This window comes from Staurois parvus, unplaced genomic scaffold (assembly GCF_062004578.1).
Source record: "Staurois parvus isolate SC_StPar_1 unplaced genomic scaffold, SC_StPar_1.0 ptg001162l, whole genome shotgun sequence".
NCBI lineage: Eukaryota > Metazoa > Chordata > Amphibia > Anura > Ranidae > Staurois > Staurois parvus.
In genome coordinates this window covers 2,384,198-2,406,929 of record NW_028318958.1, presented here as the reverse complement: position 1 = coordinate 2,406,929, position 22,732 = coordinate 2,384,198, and the positions used below count along the sequence as shown (strand labels likewise).

At 41.8% G+C, this 22,732-nt stretch overlaps 1 protein-coding gene across 4 annotated transcripts in view; it reads right to left on the bottom strand.

Moving 5' to 3' along the window:
* The window catches only part of GRIK1 (glutamate ionotropic receptor kainate type subunit 1), a 574,449-nt gene that overhangs the window by 150,309 nt on the left and 401,408 nt on the right, over positions 1-22,732 (bottom strand). For 2 of the 4 annotated variants that reach the window (XM_089659510.1, XM_089659511.1), the window contains exon 9: positions 858-902. The exons of the other annotated variants lie outside the window; for them this stretch is intronic. In XM_089659510.1, the coding sequence (XP_089515636.1) occupies positions 858-902 (45 nt within the window). The remainder of the gene's footprint in view (positions 1-857; positions 903-22,732) is intronic. 4 annotated transcript variants of the gene reach the window in all.

Sequence of the window (22,732 nt, the reverse complement as noted above, 5' to 3'; positions counted from 1 at the left end):
AAACAAAAACTATAAAATTATCCCATAGTACGCCAGCATCTTTCTTTTTCTTTTCCAAAACGATTGTTAAACTGCCAAAACCTACAGCCAGTATTAGTACTGCCCACAGAGAGTTCAGCTCTCAATTTTCTTCCTGCACTAGAAAAATGACATCTGGAATGTGATAGGCTGCTACAAGCAACACAGCCACTTTTTATAAATAAGGTGCTATATGATAACCTTGTAAGGTCACACAAAGGTGAGACAAAAGAGCTTCAAAAATAACCTCACTAACAAGATTTCTGCATTTCCACCTTTGTGTCCCCAGCCAAACACACAGCATACAGGTGGATAGAATGACCCCAGGCTATCTCCAGATTCTAGATCGTTGCTCGGCAGACCATAGCTGGTCGTGAAATGAGCCAGAGCCTTGCCTCTCACAACTGAACCTATTCCACAAAGGATGATAAAATAAAAATGAACAAGTTAAAGCTGATTTAAACAAGCCTTGGGGCACTTTAGCTGAAGAGAGCCAGTGGAGCATAAGAGGATGTAATGAACACAAAAAAAATAATTGCATTGTGCCCCAGGCAACGATATTTGAGAGCACCAATTGTCGACCACTAATACCTCTAGTTATTGAAAACACATTTAATAAATTATCTTAATAAGGTCTGTAAAACACAAAGCTAGAGGGAAATGTGGGCAATGTGATTATATTTGAACTAGTTCACCTATGCTGCAATATATATGGTCTAGGTCTAATGATCAAGGGATAATGTTCCCGATAAACTGCAATTATTGATGATATAGACAAGAACCAGCTGCTTAATAGACACTCATAGGATTATGACACCACATTTAAGTTCAGTACAAACCTTCTTCCATACTTTATTTAAATGGCTAGTAGTTTCTCCAGCAGCCTTATGAAAAAGAAGAAATAATAAAAGATGAAAGCAAATGCTATAGATTGTCTCAGTTCAGCAAATATGGTAGGTAGCATACTATACAGGGTCAGTCCACCAGAAAATGATATTTATAGAGTTATAGGTGATGCTTAGTAGGCTGAGTCAGTCCTGGCATTGTTTTTGTCTTGGATACTCCAACAATGAGACCTCCCAGCTCTAATTCCTAGTTCTGTTTAGATGGGAGTTTAGCTGGGAGTTTTGCAGGTTCTTGCCTACCTTTGTGCATTCCAGCATTTACTGTTACATTCTCCATATTAGGAAATAAAGAAAGAATCCAGCAGGAAGAGTGGAAATCTCTCATAAGGACCACAGGAGGTGTGTAGACCAAGGAACCTAAGCTCAGAGATCTCACCAAAGAAGACCCCAAAAGACAAAATACATTTTCAGTGGGTTTAACCCCCAAGCATCTTTCAAAGATAAAAAAAATATGAGACTTGGGTAGACTGACCCTTTAAAGCTTTCATAAACTTCTTCTGAGACCAAAATTCAGATTTCCCATAAATGTCTGACTCTGCAGTCAGAGGGGAACATAAGTTCTGGAAGTGTGGGGATCTGAACCAAGCTCCCACTCCATTAGTCTACATTGAATTCTATTTTGGCAGAATCATCAGTCAATGTATCAATTCTGCTTTTATTTTGAAGGACAGATATGACTTTTTTAGCAATAAAATAAAAATGTTTATAGTCGACAAACTGTACAAGTCAAGACCCTCTAATATTAGAAAAATATATTTAATTTACCCATTGTCAATTGAGTTTAATCCCACATTCAGAAATATAACAAAACAGGTTAGCATTTTTTGAATAATAGGGATACACATGATTATAACCAAAAATGGAACTCCAGCCAGAACATTTTTTGGATACAGTGGGAAAGCTTTAGAACTCCTGAACCCAGATATACTTACTGTTCCCAGGCACTGCTTGAAGTTCAAAGCTGCCAAGGAGCTCCATGATCACTCTTTTTAGGTCTGTTCAATCAAGGTCATTCAACACACCACTTTCCATAAACCTCAGTAAATCTTATTGTACAGGTAGCTTCCAGAGACACTTCACCATTCTCTAACACAGTTTGTCTTTTGTTGGCTCTATCACTTGCCCCATTAGGAGCTCAAACTCAATAGAAGAATGGTGGAGCATCTCTGGAAGCTGCCTGTGCAATAAAGTTTTCTGAAGTTTATAGGAAGCGGTGTGTGGAGTGACTTTGATTATACTCTCAATGTCCCTATTGAGGAGATTTCTCCTCTCTTCCTGTTATGATGACCTGTAAACCTGACCTCAATCTATCAATACATTTTGGCTGAAGTTCCACATCAATGTAAAATTTGATAGAACTCCACAAATCAAAATTTGAGATCATTTGTCCCTTTCATAAAACATTATCATTTCTGTTTCAGTGTACTTATTGAAAGTACAAGATACATTAAATATTGAAAAGAGTCCAATACATTAGATTATTGTGAAAAGTTAAATCAATCAGAAAGTGCATCTCAGGCCTCCCGAGAAAAAACAGAAGTGCAGCTAAATTTCTATATACCGTAGACAGTTATTGTTTGCAGAATTCAAATGAGGTCATCAAGCAATTTTAAAAATTACGAAAAAGTTGGAGAATAACTTGTTGCATTAAAGAAAGAGTGAAAACAAACAGAAAAGAAACAGAAAACCAAGAGAAAACATGGGTAGGGGAGATAGAGAAGGCTTGGTAAATGATGAGGCGACGATAGGGAGAGTACAAAATGGACTTGGTCATGGCTTATTAGTGTGTCAGCATTTCTTTAGATAGCTTGGTCATATTTGGTTGGCATACAGTGGTTGAACAAATGTGACCAAATTATTGTGAAGTTATGCACTGAAACTTAGAGAACGGGTTACAATATCTTGTTTATTAAGTACCATGTTGTTTTTTATTTGACCTTGTACAACTTTAGGTGAAGGCAATGTCCAGGCCTTTGGTCTGCTAGGCTGCAGAAAAGATGATAACTTTTGTTTGAAGAGTTCCTGCCAATAGCTTAAAAAATAGCAGGTAAAATTACATAACAATGAAGTAAACTAAGGGGGTATTTACTAAAACCGGAGCATGCAAAATCTGGTGCAGATCTGCATAAAAACCAGTCAGCTTCCAGATTATATTGCCAATGGTTAATTGAAAAAGCTGAAGTTAGAAGCTGATTGGCTACCATGCACAGCTGCACCAGATTCTGAATGCTCCAGTTTTAGTAAATCTCCCCCCAAATGTCCACTTGCAACATGCCTTCAAACAAACTAGGGAATTTGATGGTTCCAGGAAAGGTTTGACTCCCGAGCATGAAAACAGTAACTCCTTCCACCTGCAACATCAGATCCCACACCTCTTCTGGAAGTATCTAACTGCTTTCTGTGCTGCCCCAGCTTGTCCACCCCTCCCCTCTTTACATACACTTTTATGGCGCTGCCAGAGAAGAGCAAAGGGGAATGTGACAGACTTACACTTCAGAGTCTGATGGGCTGCAGACATTTCATTCAAACACTGGTGTCCACCAACAGACTTGAAACGTTGATTGTCTACACAAGGGGGGCTTTTACAAGCCTAAATGATGTTAAACAAACATGTGGTTACATTAGAAGACAGTTGTTGACATGAATGGTCTAAGGACAGAGTTTCTTTAAAGCTGAACTCCAGTCAGCTGTAAAAAAATCACAAGGCACTGCAGGAGAGGAAGGGATAAACAGCAATACTTACTTCAGTGATTACTCCCCCAGCAGCCAGTGTTCTCCTCCAGTCTTCAATGCATCCAGCATGTGAGTCAGAGAGACCATGACCGCTCGAGCGGCGTAGAGGAGAGGCTTTATGGGAATGGTCATATAGAGGGGAGAAAGCCTGCGGAAGCGAGGTATAAGGTAAGTATTGCTGCTTATTCCTTATCCTGTAGACCAAACGAGAAACTATACCTTGCAGTGTGTGCATATAGGGTGGGGGAGACTGCCTTGTGAATTTTTACAGCTGACTGGAGTTCAGCTTTAAGAAGGGCTTCAAATGGAGATATCCTGGATGCCTTTGGTGGGTGGAACTCCACTAGGTGAAGAAATCACACCATTCATTTTCCCCCTTTAATAGGAGACGAAAGTGTGACTGAACCAACCAGGATCCACTCAATAGTGTAATTTGCGCGGTTGATGTGTTCCCATATTTTCTATTCTGTCACCTTTTCATATTTTCCATACCATGTCCTTCTAAATTGGTGAATTATGTCTTGCAGGTTTTAGTCCACACATTAAATTGGGCCTCAGGGACTCATGTAGTCTTGGAGAGAATCATATGTAAATGGTGGAAGGAAAGAGTTGGCATTGCTGTTGATTTTTCCTTTGCTTTGTCCAATTATAAGGGTTTTTAAGGTACTTTAAAGATTTGCTGGTGATCTTTGCTGCCTGTACTGATAAATCCCCACCCCAAAACTAGATAGATCCCTCCCATATATCATTGACCTTATGCACATTTTCAGTACAGCCACTCCAAGGTTGGGGAAGAGCTTTGTGTTACGTGCAATGAAGTTATGAGAACATAAATGACAGCTAGACCTTTCATTTCAACTACAATCTTCCTGAAGATTACATTTATTTATTTATCACAGGTACTTATATAGTGCCGTCAATTTACATATATTTTCACTTTACATACAGTCAGGTCCATAAATATTGGGACATTGACACAATTCTAACATTTTTGGCTCTATACACCACCACAATGGATTTGAAATGAAACGAACAAGATGTGCTTTAACTGCAGACTGTCAGCTTTAATTTGAGGGTATTTACATCCAAATCAGGCAAACGGTGTAGGAATTACAACAGTTTGCATATGTGACTCCCACTTGTTAAGGGACCAAAAGTAATGGGACAATTGGCTTCTCAGCTGTTCCATGGCCAGGTGTGTGTTATTCCCTCATTGTCCCAATTACAATGAGCAGATAAAAGGTCCAGAGTTCATTTCAAGTGTGCTATTTGCATTTGGAATCTATTGCTGTCAACTCTCAAGATGAGATCCAAAGAGCTGTCACTATCAGTGAAGCAAGCCATTATTAGGCTGAAAAAAACAAAACAAACCCATCAGAGAGATAGCAAAAACATTAGGCGTGGCCAAAACAACTGTTTGGAACATTCTTAAAAAGAAGGAACGCACCGGTGAGCTCAGCAACACCAAAAAACCCGGAAGACCACGGAAAACAACTGTGGTGGATGACCGAAGAATTCTTTCCCTGGTGAAGAAAACACCCTTCACAACAGTTGGCCAGATCAAGAACACTCTCCAGGAGGTAGGTGTATGTGTGTCAAAGTCAACAATCAAGAGAAGACTTCACCAGAGTGAATACAGAGGGTTCACCACAAGATGTAAACCATTGGTGAGCCTCAAAAACAGGAAGGCCAGATTAGAGTTTGCCAAACGACATCGAAAAAAGCCTTCACAGTTCTGGAACAACATCCTATGGACAGATGAGACCAAGATCAACTTGTACCAGAGTGATGGGAAGAGAAGAGTATGGAGAAGGAAAGGAACTGCTCATGATCCTAAGCATACCACCCCATCAGTGAAGCATGGTGGTGGTAGTGTCATGGGTTGGCCATGTATGGCTGCCAATGGAATTGGTTCTCTTGTATTTATTGATGATGTGACTGCTGACAAAAGCAGCAGGATGAATTCTGAAGTGTTTCGGGCAATATTATCTGCTCATATTCAGCCAAATGCTTCAGAACTCATTGGACGCAGCTTCACAGTGCAGATGGACAATGACCCAAAGCATACTGCAAAAGCAACCAAAGAGTTTTTTAAGGGAAAGAAGTGGAATGTTATGCAATGGCCAAGTCAATCACCTGACCTGAATCCGATTGAGCATGCATTTCACTTGCTGAAGACAAAACTGAAGGGAAAATGCCCCAAGAACAAGCAGGAACTGAAGACAGTTGCAGTAGAGGCCTGGCAGAGCATCACCAGGGATGAAACCCAGCGTCTGGTGATGTCTATGCATTCCAGACTTCAGGCTGTAATTGACTGCAAAGGATTTGCAACCAAGTATTAAAAAGTGAAAGTTTGATTTATGATTATTATTCTGTCCCATTACTTTTGGTCCCTTAACAAGTGGGAGGCACATATGCAAACTGTTGTAATTCCTACACTGTTCACCTGATTTGGATGTAAATACCGTCAAATTAAAGCTGACAGTCTGCAGTTAAAGCACATCTTGTTCGTTGTGGTGGTGTATAGAGCCAAAAATTTTAGAATTGTGTCGATGTCCCAATATTTATGGACCTGACTGTATATTGTACATTCCCATCAGTCCCTGTCCTCAAGGAGCTTACAATCTAAGGTATTGCATGTGCAATTACCATATATTATGCATGTAATATATGTATAAAAACCTCCATTGTGTGGACATCCAAAAGCTCTGAGACTGATGATGGGCACTGCCATCTTGGATTTGCCAGTTTCCTAGCAAGTTAAGAGGCACATTGCAGGTCAATAAAAAATGTTTATGAAAAGGAAAAATATCTAGACCTTTGTCAGGACCTAGATCAGCTGCTAGACCCTAGAACTGCAACCTTCCCAGCGTGGAAGGTTGCAGTTCTAGGGTCCACCAGTGGGTGTCTCCCAGCAGCCAGAGAATTCCATATATCAGTCTCCATCTGATGCTGGTTGCCGAGAGGGTATTTAGTCTCTCCTCCACTATCAGTTGTTTTGCTTTGCTGTGCTAAGTCAGATGCTGCCATTTATCCAGCTCCCAATCTTCCTTTTGCCCTGCATCTTGTACCCTGCACCCTACTGCCTTATATCGTCTCCCCTTGTTCCTAAGCCCAGTCCTGGCTCCCCCCATTGCTTGCATCTTAAGACAACAAATACTCAGAGAAAATAGCTTCTAGATCCTAAGTGCAGCTGAGTCATTAGTGGCATCAGTGTTATGTCAGGAATCAGCAGCAGAGGTGGCCAACTCTACGTAACTACAATTTGAAACTGAGACCAGACTGAATATATTAAAGTACATTTATTAATAGTAAAACAAAAGACATGCACACTCCAGCAAACAGGAAACAAGCAAATATGAAGATATCATTGAATTACAACCATATAACCAAAATGCCTAAGTAACAAGAAGCCTACCAGCAAATTATATTCAATATACACAATATGTACAATATGTAGCACGACCCTCTTGAAAGCTGCTGGTTTTTGGGTACCCCTTACTTCCTGCACAGCCAAGCAACATGCATTTTCCAGACACAAGAAACAGTCCATGGGCTTGTTTTTTTTATTTATTAGGGAATTTAACTTGGATAGGGTAAATTAATTACGGGATGCCCAACTTGACTGAAGAATATCAAATGAGGACAATTTCTTTCTCTAAACTACTACAAAAATTGCAGATATTTGACTGTGTTTCATGACAGTCTTTAGCAAAGTGACAGCTTGCAGGAGCTTTGAGTCCCCTTGAGTGGATTTTCAGCAAAGTCCCAACTTGTAGGAGCTCTTAGTTTCCGAAGAGAACAAAATACCAGTCCACCTGGCTACAGTATCTGATGATCCCAGGACAAGGGATTAGGTAAGCTATGAACTTTCTTCTGAAGATTTACCAAGAACTTGCATCCAGGAGACTTCTCCCTTACAGGCCCTGGGGGTATAGAGGTACTCACATTGAACGTGTCCTGCCGCTATGGACAGAACTGCTTTCAGGTCTTCCGCTGGGCTGGTTCCTCTCCAAGCTATGCAAGCTGTCCTTCTCCAGAGGACTACAGTCCTTCAGCTTTCCTCTTTCCTCCAACCTCCAGCCTGGAGACAGAACCACCCTTCTCTGGGGCCCCCTCACAGGCTACACAGCAGCATTTCTCAACACATTATCTTTCACCTGATTCCCCTGCTGGCCAGGCTCCGTCATATTTATGGCTGGTCTATCACACTGCCAGGCCTACTGCCTTGGATTGGTCAGACTCCCATAAATATGCGTATCAGCCCTCACCTCCGCCTACTTACTTCTAGAAGCTTCTCCAAGCTGACGGAGGTACCAGAGTGCTGACCTGTAGAGCCCTCCAGCTTAACCTGAAGTAACCCTCTGTCTAAACCCAGGTGTCTAGCAAGCCTATAACTACTCTAAACAACTATGTACAGTAGAGGATGCCATAAATATATACAAGATAGGGCTCACAGGGAATGCTGGAGATGCAAGTAAGGATGGGAACTATGACTGGGGTCAGGAACAAGGGGAGCAGATATAAGGCAACAGGGTACATGATGCAAGCCAAAGCAAGATCAGGAACAAGATAAATGGCAGCAGCATTTGACTTAGCACAGTGAAGCAAAACACAAAGTGCAAAGTGTAATAATGGAGAAGAGACTAACACCTCGGCCACATCAGGGGCGACTTGGCATGTGATTTGTATGCCCTGCTGCTTGCAAATTATCTGCAAAGGTGCACCCTATTATCCGCTATTAAAGCGGTCATATCGGTGCGGTTCTTACTTGGTCGAGCCACACCGATTTCTAAAGTAGTGCATGCACTACTTTTGTTGCAATTTGCATAGACATCTGTGTCACATGTCTTGCAAATTGCAATTGAAATCGGCAGGTCACCCAATTTTGAAATCATGTGACTTCACTGTAAGTTGCATGATTTCAAAATCGGCTTTGATGTGACTGGGGCTTAAAGTGTTACTAAACCCACAACAGTAAAATCAGTCTTGTTATACTCACTGTGGAACCTAAGGGGCCAATCATCTGCATTGTGTAAAAAGGCCGTTTGATCCTTTTTTTCTCTGCCCCTCCTCTAAAATGACCACCTGATACAGACTGAATCTGTAGTTACTTGCACATGCTCAGTTTGGTGTGTATTGCTAGAGAGGTTTTTTTTTTTATTCTTGGGAGAGTGCATGTGATAAGCATAGGGCCAATCAGCACTGTCCAGACACAGGCTCAGAGGTTTCAAGCCTCCTAGAGCAGAAAGAAAACTCCTCTTAAAAGCTTTAACCAGTGCTCCGCTGAAGTCACAAGACTGCTCTAACTGCTGATGAGAAAAGGTATTTATTTATTTTATTTATTAATTTCAGGTATTTATATATAGCGCTGTCAATTTATGCAGCGCTTTACATATATATATTATACATTCACATTAGTCCCTAACCCTCAAGGGGTGTACAATCTAAGGTCCCTAGCTTACATTCATACATACACATACCAGGACAATTTAGACAGGATCCAATTCACCTACCAGCATGTCTTTGGAGTTTGGAAAGAAACCGGAGTACCCAGAGGAAACCCACGCAGGCACAGGGAGGACATGCAAACTCCAGGCAGGAGGTGCCTTGGCTGGGATTCAAACCAATGACCCTAGTACTGCCAGGTGGAAGTGCTAACCATTTAGCCACTGTGCTGCCCATATTTAGCAGTTTATATTTACTAAAATAATTGCATTTCCATGTTCTGTGTACTGTGGTAGACCAGATAGTGAATGCAGGGTTCTGGGTTTAGTATCACTTTAATACCCTCCCAGCAACCAGCATAGGATGGAGACTGATTACTGGAATCTGCTGGCTGCTGGGAGACACCAGCTGGTGGACACTGGAACTGCATTCTCCAGCTCTGGGAAGAACAGTGCCACCAGTAGCTGATCTAGGTCCTGACAGAGAACCATACCAATTCGGAAGTTCTCCTAACTTTTTATCCAGGTGAGAAATGGTTACCTTAATAAATAATGATGAAATATCTTCCCAATGGGGACACAGGTAAGAAGAGAAACCTGCAAAGGTTTTAACCTTCCTCCACTCTATGTAAAACCAAAGATATTAGTTGGAGTGTTCTTTAGTTCCTCATCTCTGTAAGAACCAAGAAATCTGTCTTTCCTCTTCGTTGATGTTTTTCCCTTCTGTCCTTTTTTTCTAGTGTGGGTTTTTGTATTGAACAATTTGATTGGTTTTTGGAAGTCACACTGACTGTGTGACTCTTCTTTCAGACCGTTAGATAAATGAAGCCTAATGTCTTGTGTTCATTGCGCTTGACTGCTGTCAAGTGAATCTTGGTAAATTTTGTCACAGGGAAGAAAATCATTTTGCAGCTGGCACAAAACAAATGCATTTTGGTTGGGTAACAGCAGTGAGAATAAATGGGAATAAAGTAAAAATGGATTTGGACACATTCCAGAAAGAGCGATATGGCTCCTTCCGCATATTCAGCCGGCTGATGGATTTCATTTGCATTCACATTTACAAGGCTGACTGCTATGTGAGCGGTAGATAAGCACCAAAGAACCTAAAACAATGGAAATATCTGAAGCATATTAGAAAAAAATCATTGTTACTTTACTTTGAGAACTGAATTTCCTGCTGTATATGGCAAAGGTTATGAAGTCTTGAGCTGGAATAAACAATTGTATTTGAATGTAACCACAAAGCGGCTTTTTCTGGCCTGATAAAGCAACGGAATGTTATCAAATTACATTTTAACAATGTGTATAAATGAGTTTGTCCAAACAATATTTCCAATAAATAACTAATAAGACAAGAACCAGAGGTACCCTCTCAGACATTCATAGCAGGTCAAACAATCTTGCCAAAATTAAAGCCCCAACAATCGTATTTAAAGTAGAGATAAACCTCTATCAGGCTTTTTTTTTCCATCTGTGTCCCTTTAGGGAGATTTCACTTCACCTGTTGTCCTATAGCCAAAACAGGTAGTGGGGAAAAATCCCTCTAAATTTAGAAACAATTGAGTACTGACGTGATACTTTTTTTATTTGCACTAACATACAATTTTGAGGACAAGCTTTCGGGGTATGTCCTCTTCTTCAAGGTCCAAGCAGTACTATTACAATGTTTTAGCAGAATGTTAGAAGTTGGAGATGAGAGGAAAAAAAAAAACGCAGAAAGAAACACAAGCCTGGGGTTAAACTAGAGACCCTTTACTACAGATAAGATACAGCACAGCAAAAGTAAAGACTGGGGAGGGGAAAAGAACAACAATCCCAGAGTCATAAAAATGTTGGATAATGATTGAGGAATCCCATGTCCAAATTCAGGCCGTTATCTCTTGTGTCAAATAGAATTATCATTCTTAGTTCAAAGGTTTTTCTTTCCTGAATGGATCTGAAATTTCCTTTCAGAACTAAAACATTGAGAATCACCTCTAAATTTAGGAAATCCTTAGTTCTCACCAGGGTCAATGGAACTAGTTTCCACTCTAATGTCTTTCTGGGGACCACCCAAAATTTGGGATTTTCTTTCACTTTCAGTGATAACATAAGCATGGCATAATTGAGGGTGAATCTCCCTAATAGGGTCACAGACAGAAATAGAAAACCTATATTTTATCTACCTCATAGCGATACATCTTAGAATTTTACAGTAGGTAGTAGTAGACAGTAGGGCCTGATAGGCCTAGTGGAATGGTTAATGATAGGTTGTATTACTGAATACAGTGGAGATGGATTCCTTTCCAATACCAGATAGAGATATGCCCATGAATAGTATGGGCCCCATCTATAAAGCATCATTATGGTCTTACGCTGGTCATACATACATAGATTTCCTTCATTTAGCACGTCTTAGCTATGTCAGTACTGTGCTGCTCACTGTTCTCCTACCTGGAAGCTCTGCAGTGAGGAAGAAAAGCCTTGCTCCTACGAAGCAAGCTGCCTCTACACAAAGACAGCACAGAACAAGACTTGGAAAGTTAGCAGTAAGGAGAAGATCAGCTGAAGGGATGGCACAGCAATACTGATGGCTACTTCTTTTACCCTCTGTCTACTCTGTCTGCTAGTCTCAGGAGATTTGGAGTGAGACTTGGCGATGTCACTACAGCGTTGCTCACTGTACTCCTTCCTGGGGGTTCTAACATGAGGAAGCAAAGTCCTGCGTCTACCAAGATGGCCACCTCCACACAGTGACACAGTGGAAAACATGTCATGGCAAGTCAGTAATGGGGAGAAGAACAGCTGCAGGTAGACCACAGACATCACTGGTGACTAGACCTTCACCCTCTGCCTGATTATTTTTTGCCACAGCTTCCAGAGTTCAGAACCTCTTTAAGACATGTCAAAGTGGCTTCTCAGTCAGTGTTACAGTATAGTATGCCATCTTAGCATGCCTTAAAGAAAAATTATACTTTTGTATAATTATCCAAGTTACTTTCTCCCCCTCAACATCCTTCCAAAGTCTGGAACATATTCCTCCAATCACACAATTGTGGTGGATAGAGGAATCTTCATTGCTGAGACATTGTATTCATACATATGTTCAGCAGCTTTGACCTACTGGTTGCAGTCACTGATCGAGACATTTTTTTCCATCAAAACCCATCTACAGAAGTTGATCGTTAGATTGACTTTTGTTGATCAGGATCAGCCACACATGGATTGATCCTGGATTGAAAATTCTACTGGTCCCTGCTGAACCGGCAAAATTTCGAACCATCTATGGCCAGCTTAATACTCACCATATCAGGCATTTCTAGGAAGAGGCATGCAGGGAGAGTTTGCAGGACTGAGTGTGTGGTTTTTCATGTCCTGCGCAGTGTGGATCTAGCTGGAGCATAGACCAGTGGTTGTGAACTTGCAAGGTAAAGAGGGCCTCAAATGCAGCCTCTAATAACGCAGAAGAGCCACATATATTTATTGCATGTAATGCTCCAGAAAACTATCACAGTTGGTCAGATTGTTCTACTGGAATGGTTGGAGACTGAAGTCATACTAAAGAAGACCGTTAGAGACTAGGGTCATGTTGCATGAAACCACTAGTCTTTCCTACTATTACGCAGTACCCTTTTTAAATCTCAAATGTTCCTTATACTGACCGCTGGGGCCCAAGGGCTACACTTCAAACACTAAGGGGCTGCATGTGGCACTCGGGCTGCAGGTTGAATACCAGGGGTATAGGCAAATGAGTATAAGACTTAAGGATGGGGAAATGGTCATTGAAAGGATAACAATATAAAGGTTAGCACACTTTAATTTCAATTACAGTATGATAAATAACAGCCATTGTCAGAATATTCTAACTTGGGTAAGCAGCAGTAAGTAATTCAGTGAAAAAAAGGTTATCCTAGCAGACGGAAGGTTGCTTTGGCAGCCAAAGACTCCAGTGATGGAAATCCAGCCCTGCACTTTGCATTTTCCTTTTGAAAGTGCTTGTTATATATCAGATCTAAAAGTTTCAAACTGTCCATATTTTTATCTTCCTAAAGATTAAATGTCATCCCACTTCCAGCGTGTTTGCTAACAATGCTCTTCCCATTTATCCAGGAAGAATGATCATTGGCTGCTATAGTATTGACATTCCACTAGAGAATCTCTGCTGAACCTTTTTGCTTCTGACAGTCGATGAAATACATTTGACTAAATGTTAGATGTTCTTTGCCTTTCCTGTGCCAGGTTTTCAGCAGTTACACTAATGTATTTCCAGCATTGTCAGTTGTAACAATGACAGGCAAATAATGAAGAAAAGGATACGGCAGGAAGGAAGCTGAATTCTACATACCGTATACACCATTTAACCATAACATTTGGACCATCCGCCATAACATTGTATTATTGATCAGGTACCCCTTTTGATGCCAAAACAGCCCCGACACTTCTACACATGGACTCCACTAGACAAGTGATCACACTGCCCCTGCCAGCTTGCTTTCTTCCCATACATTATCCTGGTACCATCTCTTCCCCAGGTAAGCAACACACACACCGGGCCATCCACATGATGTAAGAGAAAATGTGCTTAATCAGACGAGTCCACCTTTCTCAGTGCTCTTTGGTCCAGTTTTGATGCTCACGTGTCCATTGTAGGTGCTTTTGGCTGTGGATCAGCATGGATACCCTGACTGGTCTGCAGTTACACAGCCCCATACACAAAAACTGTGAAGCAATGTGTGCCACTTTTCTATCAGACCCAGCCAGGGGCGGACTGACCATTTGGAAACTCGGGCACTGCCCGAGGGTCCGGGGTCAGTAGGGGGCCCCATGAGATGCCCCTGGTACCTTTTTCATAGGCTTTTTTGAGTTTGGGCACGGACACAGGGGCTCCATGACCCCCTATTGCCCGGGGGCCCCATGAGTTGTCAGTCCGCCCCTGGACCCAGCATTAACTTTTTCAGCAATTTGAGATGCAGTAGCTCTTCCATTCGATCAGACTAAAAGGGCCAGCCTTTGCTCCCAATGTGCATCAATGAGCCTTGGCCACCCATGACCCTAACACCGGTTCCTTGCTTGGATATATTTTGGTAGGTCCTGACTACTGCAGACTGGGAAAATCCCACAATAGCTGCAGTTTTGGAGCTTCTCTGATCCATTCATCTAGTCATTACAATTTGGCCCTTGTTGAAGTTGCTCAATTCCTTGCAGTAGCTCCTTATAGTATCTCTTTTATTAGATCGGACTACACAGGCCAGCTTTCACTCCCCATGTGCATCAATGAGCCTTGGCCACCCATCACCCTGTCACTAGTTTTCCTTTCTTGAACAACTTTTGGTAGGTCCTGACCACTGCGAACAAGGAACATCCCACATGAGCTGCAGTTTTGGAGTTGCTCTGATCCAGTTGTCTAGTCATTACAATTTGCCCCTTGTCAATGTCGCTCAATTTCTCATGCTTGCCCATTTTTCCTGCTTTCAGCACATCAATTTCAGGGACAACATGCTCACTTGCTGCCTATTTTATCCCACCCACTTTTAGATGCCATTGTCACAAGATAATCAATGTTATTCACTTTACCTGTCAGTGGTCATAATATTATGGCTGATTAGTGTATGCTACAAAATCATTATTATTAATAGTGTGTCTTTCACCTCCACATAAGCAGAAGTCAAAGTCACGGTAAAACCTCTAAGTAAAGTGGAACTCAAGCTAACTTTTTGCAACAATAGAATAGGTCTGGTCTTTACTGCTGTCTCTGTTCATATTTGGAGATTGTCCCCCACCTCTGGTCCCAAACAGAAAGCAAATGAGAATCCCAACATTGCCAATTGTTACTGACACAGGTGCCCCTTTTGGGAACTTTCCCTTTTAATCCTGTTCTGATAACATTTTACTTAGCTGTGATCACCAGGGCAGAACAGAGTATCTACAATGGGGACACAACAATAAAAACCTGAAAGAGTTTCTAACACTACACCACCAAACTCAAAAGTAGAAAAAAAAAATTGGGCTAGAATTCTACTTTAAACAGACACTGTCACTGCCGTTTCAGGACAAACTGACAGTTTCTGTGCATAGGACCCCATACACACTGATCCTCCCCCGCCATATCTTAGCTAGTGAAAAGTAATTGACATTTCCAGGTATGTGACCTTCTTCCATGTGACAGTGTTCAGGTCTAGTGGACATTCACCCGAGCACTGTCACATAACAGAGGCATGTTTAGCATTGCTCCATCTAGGCTCTAACAGCAATCTTGATGGAGGAAAGAACAGTTAAAGTGGAGCTCCAGTCAAAGCTAAAAAAATAAAAGTCAGCAACTACAAAAACTGTAACTGCTGACTTTTAAAAAAACAGCCACTCCCCTGTCCCATGATTCAGCCGTATACTTACTGCAGCCGGTTTCACTGGCCGTCCTCGCTCCCTGGCGCCAGCATCGTAAGAGTGGGCACCTGGCTGTGACAGCTTGCGGATTCTCAGCCGGGTGCGCAATGTGCGTGCATGCGCGAGTAACGCTGCGCCTTGTGAATGGTTCTGTAGTCTTCTGGGACCTGCCACGTGTCCCAGAAGACTATGAGGGGGAAGGGGGGGGGGCAACAACTTCCACTTCCGATCACCTAGGCAATTGCAGCGGAAGTAGGGGCAGGTACCTGTCAAAATTGGGTACCTGCTCCCCAAAGGTACCAATTCTTGGGATGGGGGGAAGGGAGGGAATCTTTTCACAGACACTGTCAGTTTGTTCTGAGTGGGCTAAGTGACAGTGGTGGAGATTTAATCAAACTGGAGCACTCAGAATCTGGTGCAGCTGTGAATGGGAGCCAATCAACTTCTAACTTCAGCTTGTTCAATTAAGCTTTGACAATAAAACCTGGAAAAACAATAAATGGAGGTAATTGCGAGCGCAAAAAACATATAAGCAGCCAGCATATGAAAGGTAAACCTCTGCACCTCTAATAGACAGTATATAATAATAAATATGCATTTGTCCACATTGAGCTTGATGACCCAGCAGCCCTAGACCAGACCTAGATGATCCCATAAAAGATACATCTTTTTTGCACATTTATTATGCGCTTCTGGTAAGTGCATAGTTTTACTGGTTCTCGTCACTTGAAGTTACCAGCACGGAGCACAGATCACCTTATTACATGGACCTACGTTACAGTTGTTGAATGAACTATCCACATCAGTCACTCAACTTCATGTTTTTGTCACATTGAAGCGTCACCAAAAGACGTTCCTGTCACATCACCGTATATGCACCTCAGTAGCGCTCACTCTGCATTTATATATATTACTATCATTGTGTACTATATGTTACTATTCAGTGCTGCATATTTATTGTTAAATAAAACCTGGAAGCTGATTGGTTTCTATGCACAGCTGCACCAGATTTTGCACTCACCAGTTTTAGTAAATAACCCCCAGTGTCCCTATAAAGCTAAGGTTTAGGTATGAATTTTATGGTTTAGTTACAGTACATAGGTCCAGCTTGAACTAATGTAGGTAAGCATACAGTTGTGTTAAAAATAATAGCAGTGTGTTGAAAAAAGTGAATAAAGCTCAACATCCTTCTAATAGCTTTTATTTCCATACACACAAATGCATTGGGAACACTACACATTCTATTCCAAATCAAAACATGAAGGAAAATAGATCAAATTTTTGTTCCTCTAAAAAAATTGAAGAAAAGTGAATATTAGACTGTTCAAAAAAATAGCAGTGTTTGTATTCTTCTTTACAAACTCAAACATTCACTATATAAACTGAAAAATGTTTGAAGATTTTGCTTTCCTTTGAATCACTTAATGAATATTTCGTTGTATAAGCACTGTTTCTGAGAACTGCTGTACATCTGTGTTGCATGGAGTCAACCAACTTCTGCCACCTGTGAACAGGTATTCCAGCCCAGGATGATTGGACTACATTCCACAGTTCTTCTCTATTTCTTGGTTTTGCCTCAGAAACTGCATTTTTGATGTCACCCCACAAGTTTTCTATTGGATTAAGATCCGGGGATTGGGCTGGCCACTCCATAGCGTCAATCTTGTTGGTCTGGAACCAAGATGTTGCACGCTTACTGGTGTGTTTGGGGTCGTTGTCTTGTTGGAACACCCATTTCAATGGCATTTCCTCCTCAGCATAAGGCAGCATGACCACTTCAAGTATTCTGATGGATTCAAACTGATCCATGATCCCTGGTATGTGATAAATAGGCCCAACACCGTAGTATGAGAAACATCCCCATATCATGATGCTTGCACCACCATGCTTCACTGTCTTCACAATGTACTGTGGCTTGAATTCAGTGTTTGGAGGTCGTCTGACAAACTGTCTCCGGCCACTAGACCCAAAAAGAACAATCTTACTTTCATCAGTCCACAAAATGTTGCGCCATTTCTCTTTAGGCCAGTCAATGTGCTCTTTGGCAAATTGTAACCTCTTCAGCACATGTCTTTTTTTTAACAGTGGGACTTTGCGGGGGCTTCTTGCAGATAGCTTGGCTTCACATAGGCGTCTTCTAATTGTAACAGTACTCACAGGTAACTTGAGACCTTCTTTGATCTTCCTGGAGCTGATTGTTGGCTGAGTCCTTGCCATTTTGGCTATTCTTCTATCCATTCGAATGGTAGTATTTAGCTTTCTTCCACGTCTTTCAGGTTTTGGTTGCCATTTGAAAGCATTTGCGATCATTTTTGGCTGAGCAGCCTATCATTTTCTGCACTTCTTTATATGTTTTCCCCTCTCCAATCAACTTTTTAATCAAGGTACGCTGTTCTTCTGAACAATGTCTGGAACGACCCATTTTCCTCAGAATTTCAGAGAGAAATGCACTGTAACCAGCATGTACAACATTTGCTGCCTTCCTTCCTTCAATAAAGGCAATAACTGCCACCTGTTTCTCAAAGAATGAATGACCTCACTAATAGAACTCCACACTGCTATTATTTTGAACATGCCCCTTTCAATTAGTGATTCAATTACACAGAATCAGCAGCATGCATGTCATGACTGTTGGGTCTGTTGGATTTCTATTACTCTAGTACACCTGCTAGTAAATTATTTGCCATGTAGAAATATCATTTCTACCAAAAACAGTGATTGATCAGGTTAGTGATGTCTGACTGCTATTATTTTGAACACAACTGTATCTTATACTTGACCAATCCATGTGTAAGCTGCAAATCACTGTAATAGCTGCCCCTACTATAGTGATAGCAGCAGCCTTCTAGGTCCAAAGATGAGAAATTCTGCATTGTAACCACAAGGGGGTAACTTGCTCAGCACTGCCTCCATTCAGAGAAAGCCTTGTATTTTTTTTCAATGAGTACAAGGTATTCTCTGATTGGACGAGGTGAAGATTGTGACATCATGTCCCATCTCTCCATCTCGTCAATTTAAATATCAAATGAGTCGGGTTTGAAATTATTGACTGAGCAGTGACTGCATCCTGTCAGGTCCAGTCACCGTTCGGGTATTCAGGCAGTTGTGAGTGTTTTGGCTGCCTGAATACATTAGCCAGAAAGAAATATTCCTCCTTCTCTGCTGTTAACATGGAAGGGAGGGTCAAGTGATTTTCTCTTGTTCAGCCACGCTGACTGAATGAGAAAAGTTGAACTGCGTATGGATAGCTTTACCTGCCTTTACTCACAGATATTCCTCTGATCTTAGCGGAAGCTGCGGTCCCACAATAGGGAATGTCTCTCTTTTAGGAACCAAATCCTTCTGTCCCTCAAACCTCTATATTTGGCCTTTTTTTTTACTTAGGGCCCTTTTACATTGGAATGCAGTGCGGGAAAGGCTTCTCGTACAGCTTTCCAGTCACACTGCTCTTGTGATATGCTGTAGGTGTCAGTGCAAAGTTGACAACACCCCAAACGCAGGTCGCAAATGCAGTGCACACGGTTCCCGTGCATTTCAAAAAGTGGTGCATGCACTACGTCTGGTGCGGTGTGGTGCGATTTTAGTTCATTTAAAATGAATGGAGTGAAATTTCACTGCACAGAACTGCATGTGAGTCGCACAGAAACTGCAGAGCATTCCGGTGTGATTCACATGCAATTCCTAGTGTGGAGGGACCCTTGGACTGATGTCATATTGACGATTTTGCTGCTAGCAATAAATTGGCAGCGGCAGGATCTCTAAGAGGCTGTCTATTTGTCACTATGGAATTGTTCCCTCGCTAGCTGACGCAGTGAGGTGTCGCTTTCATCGCTAATGATCGAGATTCAGCTGAACCACAGAGTGACATCCCACTGCATCTGACTACAGAGGAAGCGATTCCATAGGGATGCACAGCCAGCCACCATAGTGTGAAAATGCTCATGGGACATCAGCCTTAGAGATCTGTTCAGAAAAATGCACAGTGTATATACTACAAAGTGTTGCTAGACTTGATGGTAGCATTGCTTCATTCAGATGCTAAGATTATGCTAATCTAAAAATTATAAAAATGCACCAGCAGTTTTAAAGATGAAGTTTTGTTATTTTTTTTTAACAAAAATTAGCACAAGGGACAGGACTTAAGTTAGCCATAGATGGATCAAAAATGTGGTTGGTGATTTCGATTCATGTATGGCTATTGCCACTTGACCAGAATGTTGGAAAACATTTGCTGATCAGCAGCTGCAGCCACTGATCAGTATGTCCTGACAGTAGAGTATTCCCACTATCAGAATACAATGACACAGTGGGGAGGATTCCTTTATAGTTGGAAGCATTAATACATCTTCTATGAATGGAGGAGGGGAGCAGAAAGAGCAGGCATAGTCTTGAGGATTGACTATGGCAAGTTCAGCAGCTGCATTAACCTCTGTAGCACCAGAAGATTACCCCTGCAGGAGTATGGGAGGGCAGGGCAGAAAACCTTTGATTTCAACTAGTACCATTGGCATGAGCACAAGGGACTCTTCTCATTAAATGTAAGTAGTGTGCCTTGAGCTGACTTTTTAAAAAAGAAAAAAATGAAACTTACAGGTATAGGGTTGGTGTAGGTGCAGTTTAGGTTTGGAATACGTGTGCATACCTCCCAACTTTCTGAGATAGGAATGAGGGACACCTATTAGCAACAGTAGGTAGCCACAGGACACACCCCTGCCACACACCCCTCCCCTTCAAGGAGAATTAGACACACAAAAAAAATGTTTGTTAAACCCACAAGTAGTTTTTTTTACTACTACTATTCCTTTATATTGGCTTTGGAAATATCCAAATTCAGCTATTTAGTAATTGGATAAAATGTTTAGCATGGTAAAATACTTTTTGATAGATAAATAGTGAATTTTGTATACAATTATATAAATCAGACCAAAATGAGGGAAGCATGAGGTGGAAAGAGCGACAGAGTGATTTGTTCCAAATGGGGGACAGTCCCTCGAAATAAGGGACAGTTGGGAGCTATGAAGGTGTGGTATAGAGTGCAGTATGGGTGCGGTATGGATTGGGTATACTTGATGTCCTGCTCTCAGTAGACCAGTCCCTGCTATCAGCAATGAGGGAGTAGTCCTCTCACCAGTTCCCGGGATGACGACTCGCTGTAGAAAGGGGGGACCCCCCAGTCTCTCAACAGTGGGAAGCAGAAGGTGGACACTCCAGCCTCCCTGCGGTGCATGTGATGTGATGTGGGCAGTGCTGCTCTGCCCCTGGATGTCCTCACCCCGTCTCAGGCTTGGATAGTTTGGTATCCCGCTGGCAGGCGAATATGCAGACAAAGACGCTCTCTCTTAACTCATTTGGTGCCCAGAGTAAGAACGTTCCCAGGCAGTTTAATAAAAATCATCTCTCCACTCTTCCCACTGCAAAGGGATCTGTAGTGTAAGGAGTCTATTCATCCTGTTATATGGCTGCTGCATGAAATTACAACTCCCAGGAGTCTCATTGCTCTGCGCAGAAGTCTATGGACCTGCTTGGCTTTAGCTCTATCCCTGCTGGCCGGAAGAGAATAGTGGGCAGGGGTGGACTGACAACTCATGGGGCCCCCCTGGGCAATAGGGGATCATGGGGCCCCTATGTCCTTGCCCAAACTCAAAAAAGCCAATGAAAAAGGTACCAGGGGCATCTCATGGGGCCCCCTACTGACCCCGGGCCCTTGGGCAGTGCCCGAGTTTCCAATGGTCAGTCCGCCCTTGATGGTGGGGAACAATTTCGGACTGCACCACAGATTCCTTCCGGGGATCCTTAACCAAAGAAAAACAGCAATATTCTTTTTGGTGATGTCCCAAAAAACATGCGTGAAATATATAGAACAGCGCTATCCCACCCCCAATTCAAACAATCAACAACATCCCTTGTATATACTGTATATCGTGCAATTAGCAACCGTACCATGAATGGCATCTAATGTCTGAATATGTAACTTATATATAAAAAAAAAATTCTATATATGTAACTTGAAACCCCCGTATATAAGTAGCTTTACAGATAAATGTACAAAAAAATTATTAAACACAGTGCTTGTGTGCAATAAATATTCAAATCATGCAAATCGTAAAGTCACTGTGATAATTAAATTGCGTGCTCCAGCATATAAAAAGTCCACCATAAATATCAAACAGCAAACTCTGTGTGTCTTGTTCTTATCATGCACCACCTTAAACAATGGGGGAGATTTACCAAAGCTGGTGCACTCAGAATCTGATGCAGTTGTGCATGGTAGCCAGTCAGCTTCTAACTTCAGCTTGTTCAATTTAGGCTGGCCATACATTATACAATTTTCTGTACAATTTCTGCCCAATTTCCTTTAGTTTTACCTTCAACTATGTAGTGCTAGGTCCTGCCTAATTGGATACAATTAAAAGTGTTGTTTAGGTTTGTCCTCATATTATATAGTTTTTGGTAAATCTAAATCAAAATTCTGGAGAAAATTGTATAATGTATGGCTGCCTAAGCTTTGGCAATAAAACCTGGAAGCTGATTGATTTCTATGCAGAGCTGCACTAGATTTTGCACTCGTCAGTTTTAGTAAATAAGCCCCAATGTGTCTTCCGTCACCAGATAAATTGGATAAACTCCTCAGAGCTCCAGGCTGGTAATGTTATAAACCAGCTAAGAATGCATGAACTCTGGGAGTAAGGATCTACAGAAAGAATCTCTCCTTCTCTCCAGCACCCTTCAGAGAAAACCACAGCCAGGAATCACTCCTTCTCTCAGACCCCTCTGCTGAACACCTCGTGTTAACTCACATGGATACATGAATCAGGAAGAAAAGAGGAAAATCTCCCATTACGTAAAACCATAAAAATTCTTTTTAAAAAAAAGTTCCATAAAACTAAAATTTTTGTTAAGTGTCATCACTGACACAAGTATATCGGGTATAATCTCAAAATGGGATTGTCTCCCTTGGGCAGAGCTTGGATGTGACGTCACCATGCGCAGTGGGTTGTGGCACGCGGCTGGGAGTAGCGGCTGGAGATGTTCCCATTTTCCTCTTTTCATCTTGGTTCATGTATCCATGTGAATTAACACGAGGCGTTCAGCAGAGGGGTCTGAGAGAAGGAGTGATTCTTGGCTGTGGTTTTCTCTGAAGGGTGCTGGAGAGCAGGAGAGATTCTTTTCATAGATCCTTACTCCTAGAGTTCAAGAAATGCCCGTAGCAGAAAAGAAAAGAAAATTAACGCAGGGCAGGCATGACTAGGCCTAGAGTGGGAAGGA